Genomic DNA, 12678 nt, shown 5'->3' with positions numbered 1-12678 from the left:
TGAAATTGGCACTCCGGGGAAAGAGTAAACTAGGGTTTGTAGACGGAACCTGTGTGAAGAGCACATATAGAGAGGCGAATTATCATAACAAATGGGAAAAATTCAATGCAATAGTTTTGTCCTAGATCGGGAGTACTGTATCAAATAAGTTGATGCCAAGCATTGTTTATGCTTCAAATACGAGAAAGGTATGGAGTGATTTCCAGGAGAGGTTTGATAGATCAGATCTAACTAGAATCTATCATCTTTGGACAGTTATAGCGACATTGAGACAATGTACTAATTCTGTAACTTCGTATTTTTTTAAAATGAAGGATTTATGGGATGAATTAGATGTGTTGGTGCCCCTGTCTTTATGTGACTGTTAGGAGGCTAGACCTTCAATTGAATATTTAAGATCACAACGTGTACTACAGTTTCTTATGGGATTAAATGAAACTTACAGTAACATAAGGAGTGATGTACTAGCAAAGAGACATGTTGTGACTGTTAATGAAGCTTATGCAATAGTTACTCAGGAAGAAAACCAAAGAGCCCTAGGAGTGGTTGATACACATAAGGAACCACTCACTATATTAGCAGGAAAAGGTCCAGATTTTAGAGGTAAAAGGCCAGGAATCATTTGTGAGTATTGCGGCTACAAAGGTCACCTTAAGGAGAATTGTTTTAAGATAATTGGTTATCCAACTGATTTCAAGAGCAAGAGGAAAAATCAGACTAGAGAAGGAAAGGTCTATATCTACAATGTGAATGTGAACAATGAGGAAAATAAGGTAGCAGCTGTTCTGCAGGGGAATGGACAGTTCTTCACTAAAGAACAATACAAGCAGCTTGTTCAACTTTTGTCAAAATCAGCAACACCAGAATGCTCTACTAACATGACTTGTATAATTTCCTTATTGGCAAATACAGGTATGTGTGATTTTGATTGGGTAATAGATATAGGAGCAAACTCATCATGTCATATATACTAAGGATATTCTAATAATATGAGAAGAACTGATGATCAAGGAGTGAGGTGCAATTGCCCACAGGAAATAAGGCACAAATAACTCACACTGGGGAAGCATCTATACTGGGAAATAAGACAGTTAAAAATGTCTTATATGTACCAGATTTTAAATTTAATTTGTTTTCTATGTCAAAGCTCACCAAAGATCTCAGTTGCTCAGCCTCATTCTTTCCTGATTTTTGTATGTTTCAGGATCTTTACAGTGGCAGGGCGATATGCATTGGTAGAGAACACAATGGACTATACTTGCTGAAGGAGAACATAACAGTAGTTGTAGCAGGTTTCTTGGTGAATAAAGGAGCTGAAAGTAAACTCTGGCACCTGAGATTAGGCCATGCATCTCTGAAGTCAATGCAGCATATCCCAGAATTGAAGAATAAAGTGGACATGTAGGTACAAGAAAATTGTAATGTGTGTCCATTAGCTAGCAGTATAGGTTAAAGTTTCCTTCACGTAATAATAGCTCAGAGTGTTCTTTTCAACTCATCCACCTAGATGTTTGGGGATCTCATAAGGTACCCTCATATGATAGAAAACACTACTTTGATACCATTATGGATGATTACAGTAGATATACCTGGGTGTGCTTGATTCAATCAAAGTGTGAAGTGTTGGTTGTAATAAAGAACTTTCTTGTTATGATAAAAAAATCAGTTTGATATTAATGTGAAAGTATTGAGGTCTGATAATGGTAGTGAATTTTTTAATTCTCAATGCAATGAGTTGCTAGCATCTCTAGGAATTATACATCAGAGTAGTTGTCCATATACACCTCAGCAAAATGGCACAGTGAAGAGGAAACATAGACATATCCTAGAAGTTGCAAAGGCACTAATGTTTCAAAGCTCAGTAGCAATGAGATTCTAGGGTGATTGTGTGAGGAAAGCAGTATACTTGATTAATAAACTGCCCACAAGAGTATTGCAAGGGAAATGTCCATATGAAATGTTGCATAACAAACCATCAAAGATAGAGCACTTAAGGGTGTTTGGTTATTTGTGTTTTGCAATCAACTTACCAGGTGGTGACAAATTCAGTCCAAGAGCAAGAAAGTCAGTTCTTATAGGATACTCTGAGACACAGAAGGGGTACAGATTGTTTGACTTGGATGCTAGAAAAGTGTTCATCAGTAGAGATGTGTCATTCAGAGAACAAGTGTTCCCTTTCAAGGAAGGAACTCAAATCACTGAAGATTTGTTTCCATGTAAGCCTCTTATACCAAATGATTTTTTACCTGAACACTCACTGCAGAGATCCTCTAGTGAAGTTCAGACCACCACTAAGGAATCAAACTCCTCCACAGCACATGATCAAATTGAAGCAGCCCAAGCACCAGTCATGGAACCAACAGCTACATCAGACACTTAGACATTGGATTCAATTGAAGATGCAGTGGATTCAGCTGACACTATTGATCTCACAGAAACCATTGATGTGTAGTCAGGCATAGATCCAACTCCAGGCCAGTCACTCACTGAACATGTGGCTACTGAAATAGCTGGTGTCAGAAAATCTAACAGGACTACTAGGCCCTCCATATGGCTAAAAGATTATGTTACAAGCTCAAACACTCAAAAACATCCTCATTGCATTTCCAACAGTATCTCATATTCTCATCTGTCAACACATTACCAAGCTTACTTGGGAATGTTCTCTGCAGCAATTGAACCAAAGAGCTTTAAAGAAGCATGTCAGGACCCAAACTGGGTAGAAGCTATGTCACAAGAGATCAATGCCCTTGAAGATAATGCAACATGGAGCATTGTTGATCTGTCTGCAGGAAAGAGGGCTATAGGATCCAAGTGGGTGTTTAACATAAAGTATAAAGTAAATGGGGAAATAGAAAGGTACAAGGCTAGATTAGTAGTAAAGGGTTATACACAGCAAGAAGGGTTGGACTATCATGAGACTTTTTCTCCAGTGGCAAAAATGGTTACTGTGAGAACAATCATTAGCATAGCAGCCTCTAGATGATGGAATCTTTTCCAAATGGATGTGAATAATGCTTTCTTGCAAGGGGATCTCTATGAAGATATCTACATGGAACTGCTACAAGGTTTCCAGAGACAAGGGGAGTATAAGGTCTGCAAACTACTTAAATCACTATATGGTCTTAAGCAGGCTTCAAGATAATGGAATATCAAGTTGACTGAATCTTTGGTGAAGGCAAGGTATCATCAGAGTGCTTCCGATCATTCACTCTTCACTAAGAACACAACATCAGACATTGTTGTTATCTTAGTATATATGGATGACTTGCTTATTACTAGAAGTAGTGCAAAGCTTATAAAGGAAGCCAAGCAGACATTACAGAACTCTTTTAAGGTTAAGGACCTAGGGGAGTTAAGGTACTTTCTTGGCATTGAAGTTTTGAGATCAAAGAAGGGGATCCTACTTACACAAAGAAAATATGCACTCCAGTTGATATCAGAAGTTGGACTTGCAGGAGCTAAATCCATCTCTACTCCAATAGAGCTCAATCAGAAGTTGACAACTATTGAGTATGATAAGCATGTAGAGGTAAATGGAGATGCAGAACTTGAGGACATAGGGAGTTATCAAAAATTGACTGGTAAACTACTTTACCTGACCATCACCAGACCAGACATGAGTTTTGTTATGTAGGTACTTAGTCAGTTTATGTAGCAACCAAAGCAATTTCATTGGGATGCAATACTGAGAGTAGTGAGATATGTAAAGGCAGCACCAGGCCTTGGGATTTTGCTTGAAGCAGGACCTATTGATACATTTTCTGCCTATTGTGATTCAGACTGGGCTTCTTGTCCTAATACTAGGAGGTCTATCACAGGGTATGTCGTCAAATTGGGGAATTCTTTATTCTCATGGAAGTCCAAGAAGCAACAGACTGTCAGTCGAAGCTCTGCAGAAGCTGAGTACATGAGTTTATTAGCAGCGGCAACAGCAGCAGAAATCACATGGTTACTAGGATTGCTTAAGGAACTATAGGTCCAGGTTCAGCAGCTAGTGTCACTGCATTGTGATAGTAAAGCAGCTCTACAAATAGTTGCTAATCCTATATTCCATGAACGTACTACACATATTGAGATCGATTGTCATTTTATAAGAGAAAAAATCAAGAATGGGCAGTTGGCACCACAATACATTTCCACCAATTTGCAGTTAGCTGATCTTATGACCAAAGGATTAGGGTCTTCTCAGCATCACTTTCTCTTGTCCAAGCTTGGGGTGCTGAATCTGTTTCAACCCCCAGCTTGAAGGGCAGTATTGTTATGTGAGCTAGAAGTGCACTAAGTAGCTAGTTAGGGGACTACAGTGTAATTCTTGTATTAGATAGTTAAGAGGTGATTAATACTGTATAAGAGGGGACCACCTCTTTGTAATGAGCTGAATTGACTCTTCTTCCTAACGACCTCTGTATCTCTCATTTCTCTCTTCTTCTTCTTCATCATTTCTGTTGCATGTGTGAATTCCTTCTCAATTAGTGTAGATTTCATCAGTACTCATGAATATAAGGTACACGCGCAAAGCACGTACTCAAACATTTCCCGTCTGTTTTGCTTTAACATTTTCTTTAGGTAAGAAGCGATTCTTGTACCTTGAGTTCTACTCCTTCCCTTATATATCGTGAAACACATTTCCCTCTGAGTCTTTATCACACCAAAACTAGAGGTGAGGCATCTCACTTTTTTAATGGCGTTGTGAGCAAGAAAAGCCGCGAAAAAAGAAGTAAAGTGTGAGGAATTAATGGAATAGTAATCAGAACACTAGCTAGTTTCACAACCTTTCATCCTTAAAGTAAAAAATCATGACAAATGAAAAAAGAATATGTACATTACTTGCTTTCAACTCCACCTTCTCACAGTACTATATGTAAAATTAATACACTTATTTAATTCCTTGATAATTATATATACTTAGAAGAACTAGGTATTATACACATAACATTAAACAATGATAAAAATGCCACCACCAGCTCGCTCCTTGATATTTGCAGTCGTCCTTTTCTTGTTTTTATCAGTATTTTCATTCAGTACAACTAATGCTCATAGTTGCACAGAGGGATTCTTGTCAGAAGCGAAGCGGAGAAATCTAGTAGTAACATTTTGCAAGCGATATCAAGAAAGCAACGGAGTTGAAATAGCCATGAAGCTAAAGGAAAAATCTCGTAGGCTCGACATAATGGTGGGAGCTAAGTTAGAAAAAGAAACAGGGTGGCTAGCCTGGGGTTTGAACCCTGGTCCAGAAGCTAGAATGGTTGGCACACAAGCCCTCATTGGTATCAAGAACAATAGCAATTTACTTTGGGATACTTACAACGTCACCACCTATACAAAGTTAGGTTGTCAACTCTTGCCTTCACCAATTGACTTGAACATTAGCAATTTTAATTTTAGTTACATTGATTATCTTCAGTATCATGTCATAGAAGCAACTATTGTTCTTGATCCATTTAAATATGATTTGTCGAGATTAAATCATGTGTGGCAAGTTGGAGTTGATATGGATGCAGTAGGGAAGGAACCAAAGATGCATGCTAAAGAACTCAGGAATTATGATAGTACTGAGACAATTAACTTGATGACTGGTAAAGGTCGAGGCAATAGAGTTCATACATCTCACCTCATAAGACAAGTAAGCCTAAGCTTCTCTTACTTTTGAGTTTTTTTTTTAGTTTCCCCTTGATTTATCTCTTTGTCATGCCCAATTATAGAAAGCACCCATTTTATGTAACTTTAGAGAGAAATTCTACTAACTACACTAAAAGGACTTTCTGGTTAAAAAACAAGCTTATTATATTGGTCAACGCATGTATTTGCATAATAAAATGCAAGAAGAAGAAGAAGAAAGCGATAACGAAAAAGGTTACGCTGTTATCCCTTTTCTTTTATTTTATGTAAATTTCTTTCCTTATTAGCATGTTTAAAAGAGAACATACATTTCTTATATTTAGAAATAGGATAATAACACTTTTGGACTCTCAATTATTGTCAAACTACGTATCGTTTGGTAAATGATTTAAAATTATCCTATGTCTAATTTTTGGTTCAAAAATACCCTGGTGGGCCCTGCTTTAATGCGTTGGCAATAACATACGGGTAATGTTACCCGCCCCAATTACTTTGGATATATGCGTTTTATACCCTCCCTCTTCCTTCTTTCTCCTGCCAAAGGAAGCACTCCATCTCTTGAATTTCCACCATTAAAACATAGTTAGAGACTCAATCACTTTTTTCCTCCCTTTTTCTTCTTTCCACCGAAAAGATTCACAACATTTATAACACGTTTAGCTTATTTTGAGAAGTGCTGTTTTTCAAAAGTGCTTTTCTCAAAAGTACTTTTGATGAGAAACAGTTTGTGTTTGGCCAATTAGTTTGAAAAACACCTCTGAGCAGCAATTAGTGTTTGGCCAAGCTTTAAAAAACTGCTTCTAAGTGTATTTTTCTCAAAGTGCTTCTCAAAAAAGTGTTTTTGGAGAGAAACTACTTTTTCTCTTCTCCAAAACTGTTTTTGCTTCTCTCCAAAAGCACTTTTTTTTCCTTCCAAAAACTTGGCCAAACACCTCAATTTTTGACCAAAAGTGCTTTTGGCCAAAAAAAAAAATTTGGCCAAAAAGAAGCTTGGCCAAACAGGCTATTAATTAAACTCAATCCATATATTCAATTTGTCTTCTTCTTGGTTCTTTCGAATTCAACCAAATACAGTTTCTTGTCAAGACGTATTTTAGGTACTAAAGATGGGTGTCAACATATGCATGACATTGACCAATACCCATTCAATTTGCTGTCAACGTTTCACCTAATTCCATGTTAAAAATGTGGTTGAAACTAGACCTCGAAGTTCCATTCGCAATATTCAGAAAATAAAACACAACTGTAACTTACAAGAAAAAAAGAAGAACATTTGTTGAGCTTGAATGGAGTAAAACTTGAAGGAACCTTTTTCTCTTTTTATTTGTTTAAATATTGAAGGCTGGTTAAGGGAAATCTTGAGCACATTGTAGCAATATTACAAAAAGGGCTTGTTTTTCCACACTTACATGGTGTTTGGCTAAGCTTATAAGCTGGTCAAACTAGCTTATAAAATTTTTCTGCTTATCTACGTGTTTGGTAAAGTTAAAAGTGCTTATAAGTCAAAAATAAGCCAAAAGCCATAAGCTGGTCACCCTCAGCTTATGAAATTTTAGTTTATAAGCACTTTAAGTTTGACCAAGGTTTTTATTATTTTATCCTTAAAATATTCCTTTTTAGAACAAAATTCTTATATCGATACTCACTGCCTCAAGTATTTTATCAACCTAACCCCCCCCCCCCCCCTCTCCTCTCGTGCCTCTTTAAGTATGCAATTCTCATTGACTATTTAAGATAAGCAAATTCTCTATTCCTATGCACATTTATATCTATGTAATTGTGTATTAATCTTTGAATTGTATGTAATAAATAAGGACATATCAAATTTTTGGTATATTGCTTTCTAAGTGTTGTGGTGATGAAAACATTGTTTCTCTTCAAATATTTTGTTCTATTTATATTTATTTTTTACTTAATTTTTTTTGTCAATTTATTAATTATTGTAACTTATGATTATATGATTATCATAAAATTATCTTATCTAAGCATAGTTGTATTTAAAATAAAATGATAAATAGAATATTTTGTATTTGAATCGATTTGGAATCTAAAATTTTGAAGAAATTACACCCTTCTAAGTGTAAATAGTTCTAAGTTTATTTAAGTCATTTTAACAGAAAAAGAGTTTATCAGCACTTTTTTATCAAATACTACAACAACTTATTATCAATTCCAGCACTTGTACCCAAACACGTAACTGCTTATTTATTAAATCAGTCTCAGCACTTAAAATTGCTTTTCAACACCTACTGCTTATCAGCTACTTCAAATCAGCTCATCCAAACAGGCTCTTAAAAGCACATCCATTTTCATAAACAGATCAGCTCCTTATAGTTAGCTTTTTCTATAGATTAATAGAATTTGACCTGTAGGCGAGAGAGAAGCAGGTCAAAAGGGGCGGGTATATTATACCCCTATATATGGACGGAAACCAAAAGCCACGTGGCCCAATAAAATGTTACCAGCGCATTAAAAGTGGGGCCCACAGATTTTGCCATTAAATCAAGGGATAATTTTAGCAATAGAAATAACCATGAGAGTATTTTTTGACCAAAAATGGACGGACGATAATTTTAAATCCTTTACCAAATGACATAGATAGGTTTGATCCTTTTCCGTAATTTTAATTTTCATCCCTTTATATATGAAATATGTTACATTTAGATCAGTTTTAGAACTATATATGGAGTTACAATACAAATTAAACTAAGTATAATACATGTATAGTCAAATGATTGTCATGGTACATAATTTGTTAATTTAAAAAGATTCATAAGTCAGGGGATCAAAAGCGCAGATTTCAATTACTTGAAGGTTAAATTTGCTTGACAATTCTTAGAAGGATCACTACAAAAATTGGCCAACATTTGAGGGACTAAAAATGCAAATCTTCCTTTGAGAATAATTTTATTTTAAACTTTTGTTTTTATTCTTATTATCATGATTTTATAGTTACGAAAATGTCATAGCTTGTTTAATACCCTAAGTTTCAATTTTTTCCTTTCTCAAATTCTGTATACAATCTTGAAAAAAAAAATGTGTCTAGTCAAATAAGTTCAAATGTATAAAATGAACTGCAGGGAGGAAATTTTAAAACTTTCTTTAAAAAGTTTATAGTATATAAATTAACTCCGTGCTCTTAAACACTATAAATAAAATTATAAATATCTTACTAGATTTTGATGCTATAGATCGTGCGACGGTAGAGCACCAATAAAGTTACCTGCATGGACCAATATAAACACTTAGAAGGATGTAAATACCCCTTATAATGAATTTTTTTTACACATTCTAAAAATCGCTATACATTAACGAATCTTGATGTATAATAGGAGAATCTACCATATGTCATATGGATTAATGTGAACTCAATAGCCCGTGCCGGCTGAAACCCAAAAATATTAAAAGAAATTTTTACATGCCTAATCCTTTATTTAATATTATTTTCATTAATAATATTATTCTTCATTTATTCCATAAATGGCAATTTCTTTTACAATTCTAGCACATTTTAAAAATAAGCTGACCCTTAGATTAAGGAGTTAGTTTTATTCTAATAATATTGATATCATTTCTCTCTCATCATTATAGTAAAACTTTCCTTTTTTTCACTCTTTTGTAACGGTACTCGCCCCTCTTCCTTTATTGTTGCTACCTTTTATCTCCATTCTTGCATATAAAAATCAAATTTAAATATTTTTACTTATTTTTATACAACAAGCAATATATATATATATATATTAAATTTAAATTGTTCATAATGTATATACGACAAATATACCTTATATATTTTCAACTAAACATGCCTACATTTTTTGCTTATATTTTGTATATTAATAATGTGATTAGCTGGATTTTTTTTTGTGGGATGTTCATGGTATGTATAAGATATAAAATATTTTATACTAGAAATATACCATAAATATGAAAATCTTCAAGGACAAACCTATGCATATACTAGTATATTTGTAGAATTTTTATTGTATAAAACTTAATTACTCTAAATATACACTATATATATTTAATATATTTGTAAAATATTTACAATGTCAATTAATATACTTTTTATATATCATTAAGATTTAAATATACAAATATGAAAGAATCAAAAATCAAATAATATAAAATTAGTCAAATTATTGTTCAGCGTTAATTTAGGAAGTTAAGGAGAAGAATCGAAACTGCTTTGGATTTCTCTTTTCTTAGAATGCTTTAGATTTTTTAAATCGTGATTCTGGGCCCATATTTATAGCTTCATGCTAAAAATATAATTATTTAAGTGCCTTTTTTTGAAGAATACCTACTACTGCTAGGTAACTGAAATATTTTCTTAAATATGGCCTATTTATGTTTTCCTCCTGAGACAATGACTTTAGGCCTCTAAATTTTTTGGGCTTTTACATACTACTTAATATTTTAAGGTAAAATTACTGAATTTTTATAACAAATGAAAAGAGAAGTTTTTGGCCGTGTATGATTAGTGATATATTGTCAATTGAAAAGAAAAAAAGTTAGAAGAAATTGACTAAATTTGTTAACAACTTTGCATTTCAAAAGCAAGAAAAATAGACTATGTATATAAAAGATCTTCTTTCCTTTTCTTAAGGTCTCTTAATAAATTTCTGTTTTGTGCCACGAACTTTATTCACCCGGTACTATCAATAGCTTTTATTTGAACTTTGTATATGATTTAAGAAATTCATTAAATATTTATAAAAATTTGACTATGAATCCAATTACCATTGTATAATAGCTTGAGTTTGCCGTAGGAACTCACCAACTTTAAATTTTAAATCCGAATCTATTGATCATTTGATAATAAATTTGCAGGTTCATGGAATATTAAATATCATAGGATGGGGTACATTGCTACCCATTGGTGTGCTTATAGCAAGGAATTTCAGAGAGTCCCCGTTACGTTGTTCGGGTTGGAAAAGCTACCATATTTCATGCCAGACAGTTGGATACCTTGTAGGATCAGCGGGTTGGGCTGTCGGACTATGGCTTGGCAGAGCATCCAAATACTACTCCTTTCCCAAACATGGAATTTTTGGCATCTGCATTTTCACTTTTGCCACTCTACAAGTAAGACTCTCTCTCTCTCTCTTAATCTCGATATATATTAAGGATAAACTCAGAATTTGCCAGTATTTCACAAATTAATAGGCACAAATAGCCCTTTTTATTTAAATACTATTTCCTTTGTCCTCATTTATGGGACGTTGTTTGACTAGGCACAAAAATTACGTAGGAAAGAAAAAAAGATTTTTGAAATTTGTGGTCCAATATAAGTAATAATAAATATTTGTATAGTTTAAAATCATCTCATTTAAATTAAAATAAAAAATTTAAAATTTAATTATGTTTAAATACGAAAAAAAATATGAGCAACTTAACACATAAGTTGTTATTTTACAAGGAAAAAATATCATTTTTATTCTAGTGTCCTATACTTATTCGTCAAAAGTAGATGATACGCAAGTGAGTGGCTAATCATGGCATTTTATGCTCTTATTAGTCGTTTGGTTTGTCGGATATTGTTTTATCGCGAGTTTAGTTGCATTTTCTCTTCCCCAATTAGCAATCTCAAGAATTAGTAAATCTCCGTATGTCTCATCTTTAATCTGCTGAACTAAATGTTTACCAATATAAGCTTATCTATTAAATAAATTCATTATTATGTAATCTTCGTATCATAATCTCAATGTAACTTGTAAGCCACCCTTAAGAGAACACACGAAAGTTAATTCTTACCGTCAATGTAGTTTAATTGATGATAGCAAGTTATATTATTTTCTAGGTTTAGACAAATATCCACCCTTTCCTTGTAATTCTGTTTGGAGTAATGCACGAGTTGGGTCTGCCAAAGTCCACATCAATTTGACGGAGAAAATTATTTTCTAGGTTATCAAATTAGAATTAATACAGACAGTCATATATAATGTATTATTGTTGTTGGTCACTTTAATCTGATGGTGTAAAATCTATACATTATTATTGTAAAAGGACCCGCTATTTTAATTTTTACGGTTTAAAATTAACACAAAATTATTACTTTATGAGAACTTAAACCAATAAAAAGAATTGCAATATAGAATAAATTGTCTTTTGATGTTCTTAACGAGTTGATTTTTTGATCTCTCTTTAACTTAAAATTTTCGACTATCACGCTTGATGAACAAAAGGTCTCTGATCATTTGGTTTACCACATACAGATGCTGTTTTTCAAACTTAAACCGGACGATGATAGTAAGTTTCGCGATTATCGGAACATGTTCCATCATCTTCTTGGATATTCATTACTTGTCGTAAGTTGTATCAACATAGTGAAAGGGCTAAGAATAATGTATTTGGACGAAAGTTATTGGGTACCAGCTTATTACGGAGTCGCTGGCTGCCTCGCTTTCATCTTTCTAGTGTTTGAAATTGTCTCCTGGTTCAATTTCTTATGCGACAAGTTTCAGCTTTGGATCCTATGTGACAAAGTCATAGCAAACCAGGAAGCAAATTCTAAAAAAGCTTCAAGAGATGATGGCAAAGTGCAGCCTAGTGATACACCAAAAAACAACTAATTAAGAGACACCAATAAAGTAGGAAAATCCGGAACGCAGTCAGTTGCTTCCATTTTAATTTCCTTTTGTTTTGGCTCGATTCTGTGTTTTGTCCAATGTGTGAGTTTCTGTTTGGAGCTTTTCGGTTTTTCTAAAACATATTTGTATGTACTAGAAATGCATATTATATTGGCAAGGGATTCTATTCAGCATATATGTAAGCATTTAAAGCTTATCTGTTCACTCTTCCTCACCAAGCATAAAAATATAAAGCAATTCCAAGCAAAGTGGGAAGCACAAACAATATCAAGAAAAACGATAAAAAATAACTTGCCATATTGGAAATAATAATCACTTTGTACCAATAGCCAAATCAACACGGCTACATACACGAATGGAAATAGTCAAAGAGTCTTACAATCTAGTTAAAACATGAAAGACATAATACATGAAGCAACAAGATAACTAGTTCTACCCGCATGCTCAACCCATAGCGAACACATAC

The 12678-nt window shown here is 33.8% G+C and overlaps 2 protein-coding genes across 2 annotated transcripts; both read left to right on the top strand.

Annotated features, from left to right (window-relative positions):
* Positions 1 to 422: 422 nt before the first annotated feature.
* On the top strand, positions 423 to 2986 carry LOC142163361 (uncharacterized). The gene is made up of 5 exons (XM_075220636.1): positions 423 to 912; positions 1035 to 1108; positions 1205 to 1319; positions 2034 to 2347; positions 2453 to 2986. The coding sequence occupies exons 1-5, from the start codon at positions 423 to 425 to the stop codon at positions 2984 to 2986; spliced, it is 1527 nt and encodes a 508-aa protein (XP_075076737.1).
* A 1923-nt stretch (positions 2987 to 4909) lies between these two features.
* On the top strand, positions 4910 to 12460 carry LOC107793263 (cytochrome b561 and DOMON domain-containing protein At3g25290). Its single transcript, XM_016615587.2, has 3 exons — positions 4910 to 5626; positions 10453 to 10707; positions 11838 to 12460. The coding sequence occupies exons 1-3, from the start codon at positions 4946 to 4948 to the stop codon at positions 12192 to 12194; spliced, it is 1293 nt and encodes a 430-aa protein (XP_016471073.1). The 5' UTR covers positions 4910 to 4945; the 3' UTR covers positions 12195 to 12460.
* The last annotated feature ends 218 nt before the right edge of the window (positions 12461 to 12678 follow it).

The sequence above is a fragment of the Nicotiana tabacum genome, chromosome 8 (genome assembly GCF_000715075.1).
Source record: "Nicotiana tabacum cultivar K326 chromosome 8, ASM71507v2, whole genome shotgun sequence".
Classification (NCBI taxonomy): Eukaryota; Viridiplantae; Streptophyta; class Magnoliopsida; order Solanales; family Solanaceae; genus Nicotiana; species Nicotiana tabacum.
This window is presented reverse-complemented; position numbering and strand designations above follow the sequence as displayed.

Bases quoted from the DNA above. Each gene is read 5' to 3' on its own strand.
- LOC142163361 (XM_075220636.1), top strand. From the start codon at position 423: ATGGGATTAAATGAAACTTACAGTAACATAAGGAGTGATGTACTAGCA. The intron at 913-1,034 runs GTATGTGTGATT...AATTGCCCACAG, and splicing joins TTCCTTATTGGCAAATACAG to GAAATAAGGCACAAATAACT. The intron at 2,348-2,452 runs GTCATGGAACCA...ATTGATGTGTAG, and splicing joins TTGAAGCAGCCCAAGCACCA to TCAGGCATAGATCCAACTCC.
- LOC107793263 (XM_016615587.2), top strand. From the start codon at position 4,946: ATGATAAAAATGCCACCACCAGCTCGCTCCTTGATATTTGCAGTCGTC. The intron at 5,627-10,452 runs GTAAGCCTAAGC...ATAAATTTGCAG, and splicing joins CATCTCACCTCATAAGACAA to GTTCATGGAATATTAAATAT. The intron at 10,708-11,837 runs GTAAGACTCTCT...TACCACATACAG, and splicing joins TCACTTTTGCCACTCTACAA to ATGCTGTTTTTCAAACTTAA.